Source organism: Procambarus clarkii, chromosome 77 (genome assembly GCF_040958095.1).
Source record: "Procambarus clarkii isolate CNS0578487 chromosome 77, FALCON_Pclarkii_2.0, whole genome shotgun sequence".
NCBI classification, from domain to species: domain Eukaryota; kingdom Metazoa; phylum Arthropoda; class Malacostraca; order Decapoda; family Cambaridae; genus Procambarus; species Procambarus clarkii.
The window spans coordinates 16764074-16785856 of NC_091226.1; the positions used below are offsets into that span (position 1 = coordinate 16764074).

Here is a 21783-nt window from a genome sequence, read left to right on the forward strand (position 1 = left end):
CCAACCTCTTCAGTTCTGCCTGTTACAGCTGTATAAAACAAAGTCAAATGCCCTTGCGACATACCAACTCTAATTTACAAGAAAGCCTCCAAATTTCTAGCTCCTGCCATTGCATTGCTCTACAACAAATCACTTGAACTCCAAACCTTTCCAGATATTCTAAAAAAGCGAGAGTAACCCCAGCCTATAAATGTAGTGATCTCACTGATGTCAACAATTTCAGGCCTATATCAATTCTGCCAACCTTATCAAAAGTATTTGAAAAGCTAATCTACAAACAGTTTTACTCTAGCCAAACACAATATACTTAGCTCTTTCCAATATGGCTTCAGACCCACAAAAAAGCACTAATGATGCGCTGATTAATCTGATTAACTTGATCCATGCAGCTCTGGATAAAAATGAGTTCCCTGTTGGGTTATTTGTTGACCTACATAAGGCTTTTGACACTGTCAACTACCAAAACCTTCTTACATTACATCATTATGGAGTCGTAACTTGTATAACTGCTGATTTCTGCCCCCCCCCCCCCCCATCCCTTTCAACACAATTTATACTTTAATCTCAATTAGTATGAAGTTTTAGTCTAAGTGGGGGTTTTCCCACACCTTGCCCGAAACGCTGTGCGTATTCGTGGTTTTAGGCATTATATGTACTAGTTCTATCTATAAATACAACATTATGTTTGTAACTCATCATCTATGTAATGTACTTTTACCTGAATAAACATTTCTTCTTAATGGTAGGTGCAGTTTGTATGGATTATCCTCTCGATGACTGCAAAAATAAACATTTTGATTTTGAATTTGTATGGTTTACCATGAGATTTATAAGCTTATAACTGTCTTACCGTAACCACCTCAGACGACCACAGCCAGAGAGTAAGGACGGCCACTATTAGACCGTCTCGGGGTGCTTACGACCAACAAAAAACACGACATTGCCTCTCACCACGACAAGTCTGTCGCGTGATACTAGAGCCTCTGATGTTGATGCCTCTCGATGGTCTTGTCTCTCAAGTCTTCCTACTTGGGAACCTGTACACTGAACATTGCTGCCTTCAACACTGCCAGTGTATCCTCAGGATGGATATAGGGGTCCACAGCTAGTCACTCGATGGGTATGGGTTCCACTACCACCCGTAGGATGGGTATGGGGTCCACTACCATCCTAGGATGGGTATGGGGTCCACTACCATCCTAGGATGGGTATAGGGGTCCACAGCTAGTCACTCGATGGGTATGGGTTCCACTACCATCCTAGGATGGGTATGGGGTCCACTACCACCCGTAGGATGGGTATGGGGTCCACTACCACCCGTAGGATGGGTATGGGGTCCACTACCACCCGTAGGATGGGTATGGGGTCCACTACCACCCGTAGGATGGGTATGGGGTCCACTACCACCCGTAGGATGTATATGGGGTCCACTACCAACTGATGGATGAGTATGGGGTCCACTACCACCCGTAGGATGTATATGGGGTCCACTAACAACTGATGGATGAGTATGGGGTCCACTACCACCCCTACGATGGGTATGGGGTTCCACTAACGCCCACCTATGTCCGGTACTGGACCCCATACCAATCCGTTGGATGGTAGTGGACCCTGTACACATCCTATGGGCGGTTGTAGGCTCCAGACCCATCCTACTGGTATCGGACCCCTTACCCATCCTACTGGTAGTGGACCCCTTACCCATCCTGTGATGGTAGTTGACCACATACCCACCCTTTGGCCAGTAGTCGACCCCATACCCAACCTGTGGGTGGTAGTGATCCCCGTAGCCATCATGTGTTTTTTTTTTTTTATTATTATTATTTTCTACCACAGACGTGGTCACACATTTACAATGCTAACCAGCATATATACATTTTCTTCTGTCCTCCATGGACAGGGTTAGAGAAGTGTTAAACATATAGTTCAAGGGTTTATTGAACACTCAACCACAGAAGGTGATTCGGTGCTGTTAAAATGCTAAGCTAACCTACATACGTAAATACATAGATACACAGATTTACATATGCCCTACATAAAGTGTTTGATGTGTCTTTTACATAGTGTCATTAATGTACATTCACAAAAGTGAAATGTAATTCTGATCAGCTTCCATATATACTTTATACCCATACATATACATACACAGACATGCATTCACATACATTTGTCTCATTTACTCTGACAGGGTGAGATAGCTGATAAAGAAACTAGTGTGCAATTAAGCACTTAATCACTGAAGGTGATGAAGGTGCTTTTACAAGCTCAGGTTATATAGTTACATTGTATAATTGATATATTACATGGTCAATCTTGGATACAAGTCCAATATATCATCAAGTGTTCAAGTACTCATATAGTAATTACAGAGTTCAGCATACCTTAGCCCAGGAGGGCGAAAGTCAGTCAGTATGGGACATTCTACAATACTGTATAATGTTCAAGAGAGTGCATGTTTTCTCTTTCACAAAGTTGACACATTGCGTACTCGACATTTGGGCTTTGAGAAAGCTGCCAGATACGTCTATATCCCAGGCGTATTCTGGCCACTATAACATCACATTGCCAGGTTCTTGTTCTATTAGTCCCATATGTGAATGTCTCCTCACGATATCTATCATAATATTTAATGCTACAACTTTCAGGTCTTTGTGAATTTGTTAGGTCGATGAGATTTTCATTAGATATTTGTTTAAGTATTCTCTTTGTCACTGCTAATGAAACACCCATATCAATTTCTACCACTGGTTTTCTGCAGGCTGTCTTAGCAAGCATATCAACAGTGTCATGCCTTGAGATGCCAACATGTGATGGTATTCATAGGAATTTAATCTCAAATCTGTTTTCAAAGCTTACACTATTGTATAGTGTACAATAGTGTTTGGCGAATGAACAACTATTGTATCTAATAATTTATGAATGCTTACTATAATTTACAGAGAAGCACCTACATTTTGCCTAAGTGCTAATCTTTAACAGAATACACTATAGAATAGTGATTTAAATCATGGGTTGAAACATTAGTTGACTCAGAGAGGTGATTCATTATAACCTTTTGTAACTATTTTCAGTAAAGAGTATTCATTCGTCAACAGCTATTTCGCTGACAACTTCACTACAATCCTATTAAGCCTTAAAATCATCCAAAATACTAAAATAAGGAGCCATAGGTGGTATCTGTTTACTATAGGTGAACTATGTTAATTTTAATAATAATAATAATAATAATTAATTATTTAACTTTGCCTCAAGTCAACTAAATTTTCTTGAGTTTCTCGGAATATTGCTGCCCTCAGGCTGCTCTGAGGCAATCAGAGATGATGATCAATTGCCTCCTTACAAGCAAGTGACTTAGCTAAACTTGAAGCACTCTGTGCTCAGTCCCACAAGATCTTCTTCCTGTCCTCTGTGCTCAGTCTCACAAGGTATCCTTCCTGTCCTCTGTGCTCAGTCCCACAAGATCTCCGTGCCATTCTCTGTGCTCAGTTCCACAAGGTATCCTTCCTGTCCTCTGTGCTCAGTCCCACAAGATCTCCGTGCCATCCTCTGTGCTCAGTCCCACAAGATCTCTGTGCCGTCCTCTGTGCTTAGTCCCACAAGGTCTCCGTGCCGTTCTCTGTGCTCAGTCCCACAAGGTCTCTGTGCTGTCCTCAGTCCCACAAGGTCTCCATGCCATCCTCTGTGCTCATCCCAGGATGCTCGAACTGTATCGATTGCCTTGGTAGTTATTAATATTTTTTCACATTTATTACCCAATACCAATCGGCTCTTTGAGAGTGGCTACAGAGTACATGTGGTGATACAGGGTGCACTTGGTGGTGCAGAGTATATGTGCAGGTACAGAGTACATGTGGTAATACAGAGTATATGTGGTGATACAGGGTACATATAAGCCAGGAAGCCAGTGTGTATTCATTCATGTTAGGCTTTTATCGGGCCCCCCTCCGCCAAGGCCGAATTACTGACCCCGCCAATCTGACTAACTCCTGAGTACCTACTCACTACTAGGTGAATACAGGCAATAGATGAAAGGAATGTGCCTAACCATTTCTGTCCCGCCTGGGATTCTAACCCGGAATTCTTGATTGTGTCGAGAACGAACCAGACTGTACTACCGGGACCCCAGCACAGCACAGGGTGCACGTGGTGGTACAGAGTAAATGTGGGGGGAAAGAGAACATAAAGGCATCTGTTTACTAGAGCCCTGAGGAAGCTAATGTGAACCCTGCATAGCCGCATTACTTTTAAATCTTACGCGGTACTCCCAACCATTTGTAGCTGTGGTGCGCCAACCCGTAATAGTTACTCACCTTGGCTATATATGGTTTGTGCCCTTAAAAGGTTACATTGTATTCTCGCGAGATATTTCTTATGTTGTTATTATTCTATTCACTTTGGTAAATAAATCCACTGTAAATTCATGTACATTAACCCAAGAATACAGTGAATTGGCATTTTGGTAATTTCATATGAGATTGTGTTGTAAATTCATATGAGATTGTGTTGTACAGTTATCCCCCTCTGGAGACTGGAGTTTGCATGTACAAAACATCCACACACAAATCACAGTAACGTGATACTGTACATCAAATTGTTGAAAGTGATTGTGGTAAAGAACAAAGTGAAACCAGTGATGCTTGTAGTGATAGTGACGAAGTTCAACTGGACATGGATGCCCGCCTCGGGCCGCGCACGCCACATCCCAGATGGTTCCGCCGTGACACATTTAAAGAAATGGTGACAGGTGATGTGCTGACTGAAGAGGAAAAAGAAGCTGTAATAAAGCACTACAACCGGTATGTAGACATACTTGCTTTCCTGAAACTGCAGACTGATAAAGTACAAAAGAACAATGGCGGCCTCTGAATCTCATAAAAACAAGTACAGTGTCATCAAGATACTCAGTTGGAATATTGCTTCTCTTAGAAAACGGTATTCACATCTCCATCATAAGGTTATGACTGAAGACATAGATATTGTTTGCCTCCAGGAAACCCTAACTCCCGCAGGTAAAACCCCGTAGAATTTGCCTAGTTATCAGTGTTATAATCCCAGATAAAAAAATACGTGTCTTATGTATGTTAAAAAATCCCTGCCACATGAGCCACTTCCCGCCCAACAACGAGAGGGGTTTCAATATCATGGTATCCGGGTACATGTTGGTAACTCTACACTTAATGTTTTGAATGCCTATGCACCTACTGGCTTCCTCCAGTATACTGACCTACCTAGTTTTGCACATACTGATTCTACAATATTAATTGGGGATTTAAATGCTAAACACAAACAATTAGGGGATCAACTTACAAACACCAACGGGAGAAGAGTGTTGGCACTTCTCGATGCATATGATGATGTTCAAATTACCAGTAAGATTCAACCAACGCAAATATATGGAGGAGTCCTAGACAGGTGCATTGGCTTTAACCTGTCATACACAACTCATGAGACTGATATTATGGATGACTTAATGTCTGACCATTTAGCCATAACACCTAACATACACGTGGCTAATGTTGACCTACCTGGCACTATGCTGAGTAGACGCAGGCTAACTGTAAGGAAAGAGCAAGAAAAATTCTTTATAGACAGCATAGCACATTGGTATAACAATTATGAGCCTGAGAATGTACAACAGTTTTATGATGACCTCATAAATAATACCTATGAGGCCATCAAAAATAGTGAGTGACGCCAAACAAAAAGAAGTACTGGTAAACAGGTCAGACACAACCAGTACTATGATGATGCTAAACTGAAAGAGCTTAAATCAATTGCTAGACAGACAGGTAAAGCATATAAGAACCTTAGAACTCCTCAAATGTTAAAACTCTTTCAGGCCGCGCTTGCAGCGGCAAGGGAGAGAATGACTGAACTGAGACAAAATGAATGGGAGGGTTTTGTTAGTGGACTTAACCTGCATACTCCCCTGGGCAAAGCCTGGAAAGGCATAAACAAAATTATTGGTAAAAATAGTAGACAAGTTTCACACCCAAACCCGCTACAGAAAGCCAATCAGTTAATTGCAAAATGGGCTCAGGTTTCCAGCCTTGGAATGTTACCAGCTAGCACTAGGGAGAAATTGCAGGAGAGGTCCAGAGACAGAAATGCTCTCATAAATTTCATGTTGAGCAAGCAACATGATGAATGTGATGTTCCATATACAGATTATGAATTGGATGCAGCCCTCTCCAGGGGCAGTAGCACTGCTCCTGGTGAAGACGGCATGACCTATGATATTCTAAGACTCCTACATCGTGTACCCGGTAACCCATTATTAGAATTGTTTAATGCTAGCTATGTCACTAGGCAGTTGCCTGTATCATGGACCACCAGTCTTACGGTACCTGTACCAAAGCCTGGCTAATCTGATGCTTTCCGTCCCATCTCACTGACCAGTTGCATGTGCAAAACCTTTGAGAGAATGGTGCTTAATAGATTATTGTATAGAGTTAAAGAGCACATGTCACCTGATATCAATGGTTTCACACATGGTAAAAGTGTACACAACTGTATCACAACCTTTCTTACTGTTCATGGAGATAAAAGGCACAAGTACACAACATTTCTTGATTAAAAAAATGCCTTTCATATTCCTAATAGGGAAGTGATTATGTATGAAATAGCGAGAATGGATATAGGGGGACATTTATTACAATGGATACGAGGCTATCTTACCAACCGGAAGTCCTCTGCACTGTTCCAAGGCTACAAGAGTGAAACTAAAGTAATGCAACTAGGCACCCCACAAGGAGGAGTACTTAGTCCTACCTTGTTTAATGTTCTAATTAATGCTTTACTAAAATCAATCCCAACTAGTCTGGCAAACATCACTATCAGCTATGCAGATGACATCCTTGTGCATATTAAAACCCACCGCGAAATGCAAACAGTCTTAAATTGTATACATACAGCTTGTGAGAGCCTTAGTCTTGTAATCAACGCTGCTAAAACAAAGATATTTAACAGACAAATTGGCAACCGCAAAAGTGGACCACGAAAACTTAAGATAGACAACATACCAATAGACTATGTCTCTTCTTTCAAATACCTTGGAGTCTCTGTCCCTTGTACCTCAACTGCAGTCAATAAGTTACATCAACAATGTAGAGACAGACTCAAGGCTCTCAGAACTGTAGTGGGGTACAGCCCGAAATATGGTGTTAATATTAGAATAGCAAGAATGATGTATTTAGCGTATATAACGTCTCTGATAGACTATCATGCACCAGCTTTGGTCCTGCAGAATGGCAAAAGTATTGATAGACTGGAAAAAATGCAAAATGAAGCACTCAGAATTATACTTGGCTGTCCTATAACTACCAAAGTTCTCAACATGCGGAAAGAATTAAATATACTTAGCATTCGAGATAGAATATTTGAAATTAATCTTATGATGGGACTAAAGCTGCTGCGTGATAACAAAAACAACATTGTGTCAGTTGCACTGTTAGAACACATACAAAATGGAACTAGCGAGTCTAAATGGATTCAAAGAACTGCCACTCATATTAAAATGATGGGACTACACGATGTATATACAGATGAAAGAGTACAGCACTTCCTTCCACCCTGGCAGATAGTACCTTTTGACATCCTGACCCCTGCATACCCCACCAAGAAACTAATCACAAGCAACCCTCATGCTCAACTTGCTGCTAAATTAAGCACCATAGAACACATTCACAATATACAAGCTGAAAACAACATTGCACAGACCATATACACTGACGGATCACTCAATACAGCTACAGGGAGGGCAGGAAGTGCTGTTATTGCTCATCAGCCCGATGGCAGAATAATTCAAAGAAATATCCGAATTAGTAACTGGGCGTCCACAATGCAAGCCGAGTTGGTAGCGATACTGGTAGCACTCGAAATTATTGACAACACTGAAGTAGACAGCTTAATTATTTCTGACTCCCTATCCTCACTACGAGCAATAAACAGTTTGCAATCAAGTAATAACGTGCTTGTCTTGGAAACTAGACGTAGATATGTAAGAATACTTAGCAAGAGGGTAAATATAAAAATGTTGTGGATTCCTTCTCACATTGGCATGCAGGAACATGACAAAGTTGACGCCCTTGCTAAGGCTGCAGTAAATAAAGACAGTATTGAATGGAATCTTGAGTTATCAAATAGGTCCCTTAAAAGTGTCATTAGACGAGAACTCCTAGATGGATTTGAAGAAAGTAGAACAGTGCAAACTGGAACTACTAGGTCCATTGTTCATCACAATGAAATGTGTGAAGTAAAACATGTGTATGGGGCAAGTAACAAAGTCACTAGACTAACAGATGTTGTCACAGCTCGTATAAGACTTCGCTACAAGTATCTCTGGCAGTTCGGCTTGTATAGGGATCTAGATGAAGTAAAGTGTAAAGTGTGTGGACATAGGCAGGGACACACACTCGAACACTATATCTTGGATTGTTGTAAAATTGAGCCTTTTAGAGATGAATCTAAGCTCACTCTGTATGATATGGCAACCTATCTTATTACCATGGATAAATTACCTGAAATCCTTGCACTGTACCCACATTTTGCTTCCAGTAGATGAACGACATATCAGATTCAGAAACAAGTAGTGTATTGTGAGGACTAATAATAAACAGAAGCTCCCCTATGACTCTGTAATATCCCCATTGGCCAAACTATTATGTATTAACGATAAGACCTACCATTAATGTATGATGACTTACTGTAAATATGTAGCTCTTGTAATAGCACTTTCTCTGTAACTAGCTGACATTGTATCTATAAGGTGTGAAGGATTGAAGAAATTGTTTATGTAATAATCTAAGATGAGGTCTGATAAAGACCCTTTGTGCCCTCTGTAATGCTTTTGCGCTACCGCTCACAGGATGAGTATGGGGTGCACAATAAACTAGCCGCCTTCGGCGGCAACAATTAATTAAATAAAATCAATAAATCCACAAGGGCCGTGATGAGAATTCAAACGTACGTCTGGGATGATCCAAGATGCACCTTTAGTCAGTTGTGCCACAACATGGTTACCATAGCGCCACAACCATTACCACGCTATGGTAACCAACATGGTTACCATAGCGTGGTACAATCGACTAAGGCGCGTCTCTAATCATCCCAGACATAGATTTGAACCCTCATCACGGCCCTTGTGGATTTGTACAAAACATACCTTTATAAACAAGTTTTACTATTGATTTGATTAATAAATGAGAAGCCAGGACCAAAGGGTCCTTCTTTGTGACAGACCCGGCATTCACACCAAAAGCAATGCACTCACAAGAGACTCGTCTTCTTCACAACCCCCAATAAACGTACAGGTAATGGCCAAGCTACATACCTGTCCAGTGCAGAGAAGTCTCCAGAGGGGATAACTATACAACACAATCTCATATGAATTTACCAAAATGCCAATATACTGTAATGAAAATAGTTCAATGTTCCAATAAATACCATAAGGTAAGATGACATCTGAATTTACCCGAGGGGCCATTAATACTAGTGGCCTCGACGAGGACAGGAAGCTGGTGGCTTGTCGAAGGTCCACCCCCATCAATATATGCTCATGATGAATACTAGGCTTCACCTTTAGCTGAGGACTCAATTTATGAGTGTTGTATTAAATCATTATTTTTATGGACCATGGAGAATACTGGCATTGTGGTCTTCTTTTGACCTTTTTCTTTAGTAATTGGTTTATAAATATCAACATATTTTATATATCTGAGATTGGTTATGATTAAAACTTTCTCTCTCACAGTACACACCCAGGAAAAACAATAGTCCCTTCCACTGCGCTATGCAGAATTCCCGTCCCTTGCCCTAAATGTATCCTATCACTGGATGTGGCACATTTCCTTTGCATCTTATGAATGAAGTTTATTCTATGACTGAACTGATATTCATTCGTAGAATGTCAGTTGGTAAAGAGTATTATGGAAAAATGGTATGGAAGTTATTATCCCCAACCTCATTATTTATACAATACAATGCTGTATATTATGAATTACTGTACTTGTTTGTGGGTTGGCAGATTTTGACCCACACCTCACCTAACTCATTCTTGGCCCATCATATCTGGCACTGATCCAATGACCCGAGAAACACACACACACACCACACCTGTTAAGTCTCCAAAAGGACCCTTTTTTTTTTTACCATACAACTCAAAAATTTGTCCTTTTTTTTTTTTTTTAGCATTAGTCAATTACAAGCCCTCCAACTGAATTCATGTGATGGAATTCATATGAATTTCGCACTCCATGTGATGAAGTGCGAAAAGATACGTGAATTTAGAGACAATTCTATAACCAATGTTCCAGCGGTGTAAATATTTAATTCAAAATGATCTGCTACCAGAAATTTTAGCCAAATATCCCTAGTTTGCTAACTGTAGCTAGTAACTGAGGGATTGTAGCCTATCCACCGCTGCCCACTGGATAGGGGGCGGTGTGCAGGACAAACATATAAATTTTGACACTAGCTCTCCACATATGTCAGTTGCTTAATTTAGAAACGGTAATTGTGGTTGATCTCAAACCCATTGTTGATGTGACGACTTATATTGAATTTTGTAACTAGCTCATCAAGATTGTAACTTGCTTAGCTAAATGAATTGTGGGGTTCAGTCCCTGAGCCCATTATGTGCCTCTGTAACCCTTTCCACTACCTCCCACAAGATGGGTATGGGGTGCATAATAAATGAACTAAACTAACTAACAACTGAATTGAGACGCTTAAGTATTTTTATTACCATTTACACCATACATCGAATGTTGTCGTCAAATGTTGTCTCTGTGCTGGCTGGCAGGTTAAACAACCATAGCATATTAGATTTTCAATAATTATTAGTTTTATTGTTGGCTCTAATGTGAGTTTTTTCAAATACTAGCATAACTAATATATCTCCTTAGTGAATTATTAAAAAAAAAGTCTGTGTATGAATATATGAATATATTCTGCTCATCTATTATTCTTTATAGGTAAGTCAGAATTTATGGTCTTGATAGGCAATAGAATAACATGGATATAAAAACTACCAATGATTTTCCATATACTATATAATAGTTAATATGCTAAAAAAAATTGAAATGTGCATAATGTAGATACAGTAAATGTAAATAATAAAGTAACTACCCATCAAGTCCTGGAACACATCAGCTCTAGCAATTCACACTCAATTTGCCTTCATCTTCTCACCTCATGGAGCCTTGTAAGATATTATCATCTTTTACCCCCTTAAATCTTAACCAATACAAACATGACATCAGACCAACCTCCAGATGCCTCTCTCTGTTACCTTATCTTTCACATATACACACACATTAGCATGCTCCTTTCTGCAAGCATTTCATCAAGGTAGTCCTGGACAAACATCTTGACTAAATGCCTAAGAAACTTGCCTCTTTCACTACTTGATGCCACCAAGCTGTGAAGAAAGGGCAACCCTAGTAATAAAAGGTAATTAATACATTATTAGCTATATTCCCTTATGTACTGTTTGTTGTGCTGAGGGGAGCAAGAGAAGGGTGCTGCATACTTTTGCACGAGTAGTGTACTGAACCAGGTTATGTTTATGCTTCCCATCCACGTCTGCCATGTGTAATTACCTAAGGTACTTACAGGATGAGAGCTATGCTCGTGGTGTCCGTCTTCCCACTACTCTTTTGTCATATAACGCTTTGAAATTACTACTGTAATGGTTTTGTCCTCCACCACCTTCTCACCTAACTTGTTCCAACCCTCTACCACTCTGTTTGGAAAAGTGATTTTTTTTTATTTCTTCAGTAGCTTTGTTTAGTTAGTTTAAATCTATGACCTCTTGTTCTTGAAGTTCCACGTCTCAGGAATTCTTCTCTATCAATTTTATCGATTCCCATTACTGTTTTGTACATAATGATCATATTGCCTCTTTTTCTTCCCAGTACTCTTTGTCATATGATGCTCTGAAACTCTTGACAGTATGGGCTTGTTCCAATCATTGACTTTTACTCTGTTTGCAAAAGTTAACTTTTTGGGGGGGAGGGGCAGCATTGTTTTGTTAGTTTGAACCTTTTGTCCTCTAAATCTTATAGTTGCAGGTTTTTCTTTATTTATTCTTTGTGAATTTTGTTGATTCCTCTTTCTATTTTGTACATAGTGATCATATCATTTCAAAGTTCCATTACAGTGGCACCTCGACTTACGATTTCCCCGACTTATGATAATTTCGAGTTACGATGTAAATTTGATCGAAAAATGCAACTCGACTTACGATATTTGTTGGTACATGTTTGGGTCGACCGAGTGCGTGGTTCCCGGCCACGAGGGCCGACCTGCCACAGTTTACTAGAGCTGCCCGCTTAGTGACGATCACGCCTATAAGAAATTAAGTTTTTGTAGTGTTTTTTTGCTTTTTGAACATAAAACTGATTATTACATATCATGCCATGAGTCTCAAGAAAGTCAGTGGTAAGGTTCAACATATGAAAACACATGTAATGATGACCATAGAGCAAAAACAAGAGATCATTCGTAAATATGACAATGGCGTGCGGGTTGTTGAACTAGCTAGGCAGTACAACAAATCTCAGTCAACGATATCCACCATACTTGCTAAGAAAAAGGACATTATGAGTGCTAAAGTGGCAAAAGGTGTATCAATAATCACGAAACATAGAGCACAAACACTTGAGGATGTTGAACAGTTATTATTAATTTGGATACACACCAAGGAGTTTGCACGTGATAGAGTTTCAGAGGCCATCATTTGTGAAAAGGCAAGGAAATTGCATGAAGACCTTTTAAAGAAAGCCCCTGGAACGAGTGATGCAAATGCGAAACAGTTTAAGGCGAGCAGGGGATGGTTTGAGAAATTTAGAAACAGAAGTGGCATTCATAGTGTTGTGAGTGTTGTGTGTTGCAAGCTGGTGGAGGAATACAGCGAAGAACTGACCCCCGAAGAACTTCACAAGGAGCAGCAACACAAAACAGCTGAGGAAATTTCTTCAGGGGAGGAGGAGACAGTACAGAATGTCCCTTCCTCATTAATTAAGAAAATGTGTGCAGCATGGGAAGAATTGCAAACTTTTGCTGAAACGACTCACCCATATCACGGTGCAGTAAGCCGTTGCCTTAACCTTTTTAATGACACTGTGATGCCTCACTACAGACAAAAATTAAAACATATGGAAAAACAAAAATCTCTGGAAAGGTTTTTAGTGAGACAAACAAGCAGTGAATCACAACCAGGTCCTAGTGGTATGCAGGCAAAATGTAGGAGTGAGTGTACCCCAGAGAAGTCATCACTGCCTGATGTTATAATGGAAGGGGACTCCCCTTCCAAACAGTAACACCTCTCCTCCTTCCCCCTCCTCACCATCTTTCATATGCATCAAGAGTCCTCCATAAAGGTAAGATAAACATATGTACTGTATACATATGTACTGTTAGAAAAAAAATTGTATCCAGTATAAAATGTATTTGTAAATTAATATTTTGGAGGGGGGGGGGGGGGAACGGATTAATTCAATTCCCTTTATTTCTTATGGGAAAAAGCGCTTCGACTTACGATATTTCTACTTACGATCCGTCTCTGGGAACGGATTACCATCGTAAGTCGAGGCCCCTCTGTATATACATTTATAAAGGAAGGAAATATAAAATCTATATATCTAGAGGTACATCAAAAAATTTGTACACAAATTTAACATAACTTAAGACTAATTCATCATCAAGTTTCCTATTTCTACTCCTTAAAACATATCTACAAATTTTAAGTGCCAACTATGTCTTTCCAAAATTACTTTACAACCTTTTACCTTAATCTTCAAATATCACTAAAAGTGTTAAATAATCAAGTACTGCAAACATCACCTAAAATGACACAAAACTTTTACCACTGGTATTTCTAACATTAACATACTTCCCCTATATTAAATTTCTATTATGCACTCTGTGACGTGAATATACCTCGGTAAATTTGAATATCTTAATACAGTATTTTTATAACATATTTATAAGCAAACCAGACACTATTCACTCTTAACTTGAAATAACGTTAAAGTGTACCTGTATACCTGTATTGACTAAGTTAACCGTGATACAGTCCAATACCAGTGAAAAAGTGGGTGATCATTGTATTAAAATATACATCACGTGAAACTGCTTTTAATACTTATCAGCAATTCATAAAATCTATATAGTGATAACAATCAAATATGCAAAATATTAAAATTATGAAACCTACTGACCCAAAGGTAATATTTAACCACTAATTTCTGTAAACAACTACATACATCTTTTCATATAAATATAGAATATCAATGATGACCACGAGCCCAAGTTCATCATTAAGTGTTAACAGATTTTTGTAAGAATTAGAAAACTCTAATGATGTAACAAAACACAGCTCAACCTGTTTCTTAAACAAGATCTTAAGTAACCAGTACTAATGATATTGACATGAATACTTCAATCACATAATACATGGATCATTGTATAAAATACATATATTACTCATAATTACTGTATACCCAAAACTCATGACTTTAATCATCATCGTTGAAGATAAAGCACCATATAATGTGTACCTTCATATGATTTCAAATTAAATACTGTATGATAAATGAAACTCAAATTACATTCAGACCACCAAAAATAAAGCCAAACAATTCCATTCAACTGTTACATCAGTGATTATTTTTATTCACTGAAATAAGTTATCCTTATCAGCATGAATACCAATCACTAGTTTCATGGATTGTGACTAGAGATTATTTAAAATATACTATCTTTGGACATTCAATCAGCAATAGTGGCCTTCACAGATGTGTGTCAACTGAGAACTTGTCAAATAATGGAATGCATATTAATAGTATATTCAACAAAACTAAGATTCCACTATTTATTAGGAAATGTCAACAAAATTCTCTCACACACATTACACACCTACTTTAAATGAGCTCCCTACTTTTGAGAGGTGAAGTGAAGGCCAATAATAATACCAATAATAGTCAGCACAACAAGGAGGAGCATGATGCAGAAGCATATACGACGTCGACTCTTGCTCTGAAAATAAAAAATTCAGGCTTTCAGTGTGCTGCGCTGGTTGGTAAATAAACAGCTTCCTTTCTAAGCAAGACATTGGTTGCTCCCTATAAGAAAGTCAGAAAATAAGGTCAGAAAAGACTGCAGAGTATATCAAAACATGAGCAGACTTAGACCCATCTGTGAAATCATCATCTCAAGATGTAGCTACATACTGCTGGTCCCATGAATGAGGTCCTGCTCAGTCAGAGCAAGTCAACATTCAGCACCTGAGTAGCAGCACTCTTGAAATCATAGAGTGCTGAGTAGCAGCACTCTTGCCAGTCATACTGGTGCTGGCCAGACAGTAGAGAATTCATCATTCAGCTTAGCATGTTCTCAACAAGTAAAATGCCACAAATTCAAAACCTTGCCTTTCTCGCTGGCAGAAATACCCAAAATTACTTTGCCAAGTATTTTATAAGGCCGGGACAAACAATTAATGTAGCTTTCATTGATATCCAAGCTCTTATCAACACAGTGTGTCCAATGTGTTAGAAGGGTTAAATGACTCCAGAGCCACGAGATCACTGAGAGAGACAGCCACAATGACAAAGAAATGTTGACATCTGAAAAGCAATTGATGAAGAGCATACAAAATTGCATAAAGTTCAGCAGTGAAGATGCTAGTCTCTAGGGAAGGTGATACAAACAAGCTTGGTCAGAAAAGACTACAGAGTATATCAAAACATCAGCAGACTTAGACCCATCTGCAAATAGGGCAATAGAGCGCGAGTGCAAACAAAAACGTTCAACGAAAAGGCATTTCATAAGAGTAGGAGGGGTAGAAGATGAATGAAAAGTACCAGAGCTGGGGCACAGCCTATTATGGTACAGAGTATCGAGACAATGAAGGGTTAAATGAGAAGTATAGAGTAGGCAGGACAGCCATAATCAATGAAAAGTACCAGAGCTGGGGCACAACCTATTATGGTACAGAGTATCGAGACAATGAAGGGTTAAATGAGAAGCATAGAGTAGGCAGGACAGCCATAATCAATGAAAAGTACCAGAGCTGGGGCACAACCTATTATGGTACAGAGTATCGAGACAATGAAGGGTTAAATGAGAAGCATAGAGTAGGCAGGACAGCCATAATCAAGTTTAGACAGCACAAGAGAGGAGTCCAAATAGAGGAGTGTGCAACTATCAACTTCCCAGGAAATACAGGACAAGGCGAAGTAGGGTAATGGCCTTAAAGCATTCAACCCAGAAGCAAGAGAGAGATACAGTATATGCAACCCATCCTCCTGTTTAGATAATACCTATTGTGGCTGTTGTCAATAGTTGTATGTTGTCATATGTTCTTAGCCCTTGGACAGTAGTATACTGACTAGTAAGGAATTCTTTTAAAGCAATAAAGCAATAAAACCAGCGTTGAATGTAATGAAACGCTCTTTTCTGGGCGAGTCCCGGAGGTTTCCCGGAGCTATCCAGGCTGAATGGATATGTATTACTTTCTGGCATCAGTCAAAGTGCTAGGAGTTCTTGCCTACCGGGGACCACGAGCCAGAACCTGGCCCCCTCAGAGAGGCACAAGGAGCAATGGCCTATAAAAACCCCCTTGTGGTTGGGAGCATTCTATGTCTGCCATTGACCGGGATAGGCACCCAGAAAGGTAGGCACCTCAAAACAAACCCCTATTCTGGTGAAAATATTGCTACCGAAAGCTGAACGAGTGGACAGAACTCCCCCAAACAAAATTATCAAACTACCATGACGTCATCACGTCGCCGCTCCACCATCTGCGCAACTCCCCCTCCCCGGGAGGGGGAAGGAGGAGCCCCAGACCCTCCACGCCGGCGATCCAACTGGCAGTTCTTGGCTGATGGTATTACTGGCCGGTCGAGTGCCTCTGGCTCTGGTTTTTGTTTCAGTTCTGTGCCTTGTGGTGTGGGCTGTCTCTACCGGTGGGGTGTGAGCCAGGAGTGAGATTCCACGGTACTCGGCCTGCATGCGCCTAGGGCTTTCTTCCCTAGGTGCCCTGTAAGTACTGCCCTTGGGGGGTTGGGCCACCTTCCACAAGTCACCTTGGGTTCTACCTCCGCTGTGTCCTTTACTGCTCAGTACTGGGCCACCCTTGGAGTCGGCTGGGGTTTTGTTGCCCTGGTTTGTCTCTGGGTATGTGGTAGTTTTCGTCACTGGTAGGGGCACGGGGTACCGCACAGCTAGTTTTCACCAATAACAGCGGCTGGCTCTGTTCCGCCTAGGTACGTTGTCCTCATGCAGGGTTTTTCTTTTGTTTTTGCCTGGTGGGGGGTCTGCCTTTCTGGTCCCTGTCATGTTAATAGAAAACGGTACCATCCATTTGTATGTAATTACCTAAGTGTGTTGTGTTGTGTTGTGGCTCAGATGCCAGGGAGAGAGATAAACAACAGAGAGCGTACAGGATGCCCGCCAAGCTTGGTAGCTACTAGTCATTTATCAGTTTAAGTATTAAAGTAATAAAGTATTAAACCAAGCAATGGCTTTATATCAACCTTACAACCAAGACTTCCTCAGCAACACACAACACCACAGTCCCCCCTTACTGTTCTAGGTGTTTTTATTTAGATATTTTCTGTTGGTGGTACTCCCACCTTGGTCCCCATGAGTGGACACGTCCCGGGGGTTCAGCTTTTTGAAGCTTGTTTGGTAGACTTGGGCGTCGGTTCGCAGTACCCTGCCTGGGCTTCCCTTAGCGTGTACCCAAGGCTAAGGGCCATGGAAAACCTCACAGGGGCTCCGTTGTCCTATCCAGACCCTCCAGCCTATGGGTGTGTCCCAACCCTACCAGACTGCCTCCGAGAAAAAAATAACATGCATGTGAACGAAATACAGTATTAAAATGACACTGAAGCAAATGGCCCCTACAGGACAAAGTCCAAAGAATGGCTGACATCTTGCTAAGAAGCAGTGGGACTTGCTCTGACATGGTGACCTGAGAAACACTTCTACTAGAGTAAACATCAGCAACAGAACTAACCGGGAGCCAGGTCTTGTCCAGGGGCTCAAGCCACCTGGTGGCAGCCATCAGTACTAACAGGCTCGAGCTAGTTTCAAGTCAACTAATTGTTTTGAATGAAAATTTTGCAGAAGCATTTGCCTGTTTTGATGCTTCGTTTTCTTTGAACATAACGTTGTCTGCAATGCTTCACTGACTATCTGAATGCTATCCCAGTGAGGGTGATTCTAATAATCCCCTGTTCCTTGTGGCTCTGTGAAGAGGGCCAGGTTCTAGCTCCGGGTCCCTGGAAGGCCAAATGGGACTCGTGCAGATGATGTGACCCAGTAGTGGAGAGCTCTTTCAGCTAGACAGCTTCAAGGAGCCCTCAGAAACAGAAACATCCTCACCTGGTACTGTTGAGCTTTTAACAGTTCCTCTCGGCCCTCTTCAACATGTCCATGAGCACATTCCACATTATCTTCTATGGAATCTACAAACAAAAATAAGAATGTTAAGGCCTAGTTATCCTAATGATTAAGATAACTAATGAAAATACAGTGGTACCTCGCATAACGATCGCCCCAAAAGACGAACATTTTGGGTAACGAACGGCCCGATCGGCGTCAAATCGTCCCGTATGACGAACGCTGATTTGAGTAACGTCAACACCACGTGGTGGGGTCGTGCTGCTGCTTGCACATTCTTAGTCGCCTCCGACGATGCACATAAATTATGTTGTTCTTGTTTAAAGATGCTAATGATGCTGGGATATAAAAGGGTGACTGCTGAGATGTTGCAAAGCATTGACGTTTTTGTAGGAAAAAAGAAATGAAATGTCTGATATACTGTACAACAAATGTCAAAAAGGTTCGTTCGGTGTTTGTTGGGTAAGCCTTTCCATTATAACAATCTTTCTTTGTTTCAAATGTGTTCCATTTGTTTTGTATTTGTCATTTACGTCTCAATAATGGAGAAGCCTACCTTACATACACTGAATAAACCATTATGACATTTTCCTTTATTCAAATGTGTTCAATATTTATTTTTCATTTGTCTTATAGCAAAAGGTTCGTTCGGTGGTCGGCAGGTAGGCTGCTCCATGTTTCTTACATACAAAAAACGTAAATACATAATAACAAAAATGAAGAATTTTGAAAACCAATACAAATGTCAAAAAGGTTCGTTCGGTGGTCTACAGGTCGGCTGCTCCATGTTTCTTAAATAAAAAAAAAACGAAAAATAAAAGAACTGTTGAAACAATATGAAAAATGGACAAATGCCATAAAGGTTCATTCAGTGTTTGTCGGGTAGGCTGCTCCATTATTGAGACGTAAGTGACAAATACAAAACAAATGGAACACATTTGAAACAAAGAAAGATTGTCATAATGGAGCAGCCTACCCAACAAACACTGAACGAACCTTTTGCTATAACGAATATGAAAGACAAGGGCTGCTGGCTGGGTTAGTACTGTGTGAGCAACCATTTGTAGCACACGTGCTTCTGGCTCTCAAACACCTGTCCCACACGGTGTTGAAAGACTGCGCTCAGTCAGTGCAATTCAGACCCTATTGTTTAAAGAACATAAGGGTCATAACATTGGTGAAGCTAGGCGCAATAAGGTCTTAACACAACGCTCGGATGCCAGTGATACAGCACCTATGAGGATGATACAGCGAGCATATCCAGTTGTAGCTGAACCCCACCCTTGCCATCTTGAATTTATATAGATGATACATAGATGAATCGTTTTCTGCGTTCAGTGATGATGCATCTTTTTTTTTTTTTTTTTTTTTTTTTGAGATATATACAAGAGTTGTTACATTCTTGTACAGCCACTAGTACGCGTAGCGTTTCGGGCAAGTCCTTAATCCTATGGTCCCTGGAATACGATCCCCTGCCGCGAAGAATTGTTTTTTCATCCAAGTACACATTTTACTGTTGCGTTAAACAGAGGCTACAGTTAAGGATTTGCGCCCAGTAAATCCTCCCCGTAAATCCTCATCTGATACAAGTAGCATAGATGAACAGTGTTAGCGGCTTCCATGGTGGTGCTGTTCATTGATATTTAAAAGAATACCTGAATCTCTTCCTGACTGATGGACACTCTTTGAGGCTAGCTGAATCTCTTCCTGACTGATGGACATTCTTTGAGGCTAGCTGAATCTCTTCCTGTATGGGACCTTATAAAGTGATCTTTTCAAGACTACCTTACAAATTGAGCTTTTCCTATAATCGTTTCAATACTACCTTATGCTTTACAAGCTTGGCTACATACCACCTACAAGTACTAAAGCCAAGGGTGCACGCGAGTGCGTTATTTGCAAGCACACAAAACGATGAAACAGGAAACGAAAATCTATCTGTAGATGGTGCAAGGAGAGCTAAGTCGTGCTGTGTACCATGGACTACTTCGTTGACTATTACGCACCTCCAAAGTACTGAGTGTAATATAGTGTGTTACTGTGTAAATAGTATGTGAAACTGTACATATTGTAATTTTAGTGAATTTTTACCACGTAATATTGTGACAATAAACATTTATTGTGGACACATTACTGACACATGTATCACAGTTTCATGGAAAATTATGAACATTCTACTGTATACATATTGTAAAGCTCACAAATATGCATCATATACGATAAAAGAAACAAATGCATTTCCGCATTGGAAATGCATAGAAAAAACATTTGAAAATATATTTGTGGCAACACGCGGTGCTTGAATGGCGTGCGCGACCGTGTCTGGGAGCTTCACACACGGGCGACCAGCCCGTGATGACGTCACAGCGCACCTTGTCCACGCCCTCACAGCCAAAGTAAGTGGAATTTGGTAATTATTTTTACATAGACATGTTCAGGGACGGTAATTTATCATTTTGCAAAGAAAAATGATATTTTGGGGAACATTTGATGTCATGTACACTGGGGGAATTTCACAATATACACAGTGCATCACACTGGTTACATGGGGGACACTCGTTTTGTATGACGTCCGTTTCACATGGCGGACATGGAACGGATTAAATTCGTTATGCGAGGTACCACTGTATACCTGAACTAATAAATTTGAAACATCTTCATTAATTTATATTATGTCTACCTTGGGCCAGGCACTAAAACAGGCTAGGTTATTAAATTCTATGTTTGAATTTGTTACAAAAAAGCAAAGGGTAAATAATGGGAAAACCCTAACACAAGCAGGAGGAAAATTAAAGGCTGTTTAAAGAGACAGGGGACTCTTTACCATGTGGGGTCTGTTTTGTTATGCCAACCTTTCAGGGTGCCTAACTCAGGTCCGTGCCAGATAAGGAAAACCCCCAACTACAGGGGGGATGGGGGTTCCAGGGCTATTGCTCCCTGCGCTTCTCTGAGGGGGCCAAGTTCTGGTTCGTGGTCCCCAGTAGGCTGAATGCCATAGACTAATGCCCCGGTTTAATGATTCGCATATTAGACTGATAGCTCCAGGGAGTCAAAGGGGGCTCCCCACAGAAAATATGTGGTCATCTGAATTAGAGTATTACAATTAGGAACTTCCCTAAAAACCCTCTAAGCGACTTACCCACAATCTCGCCTTGTGCAGTAACCATAGACGAGAGATCACGCATAACTTCATTTATATCTATTATGTCTGTCTCCAGCTGACGGACTCTCTGTTCTCTTTCTAGATGCATTGCCGTTTCAAACTCCAGATCCTGAAAAATTTAACACATTTCACTTCCAGACAAGTCTCATTTTTAGAAGAAAAAAGAAAATGGAGGAAGGGTGAAGGGTCCTTGATGATTTTAATTTTGAATG

The 21783-nt window shown here is 40.5% G+C and overlaps 1 protein-coding gene across 2 annotated transcripts in view; it reads right to left on the reverse strand.

The window, feature by feature from the left end:
• Positions 1–11033: 11033 nt before the first annotated feature.
• The window catches only part of LOC123751461 (syntaxin-12), a 45203-nt gene continuing 34453 nt past the window's right edge, over positions 11034–21783 (reverse strand). For both annotated transcript variants that reach the window (XM_069313945.1, XM_069313944.1), the window contains exons 6-8: positions 21548–21680; positions 18391–18473; positions 11034–15039 (exon numbers count right to left, since the gene is read on the reverse strand). In XM_069313945.1, coding sequence (XP_069170046.1) covers positions 14938–15039; positions 18391–18473; positions 21548–21680 — 318 coding nt within the window. In that variant the 3' untranslated portion in view covers positions 11034–14937. The remainder of the gene's footprint in view (positions 15040–18390; positions 18474–21547; positions 21681–21783) is intronic.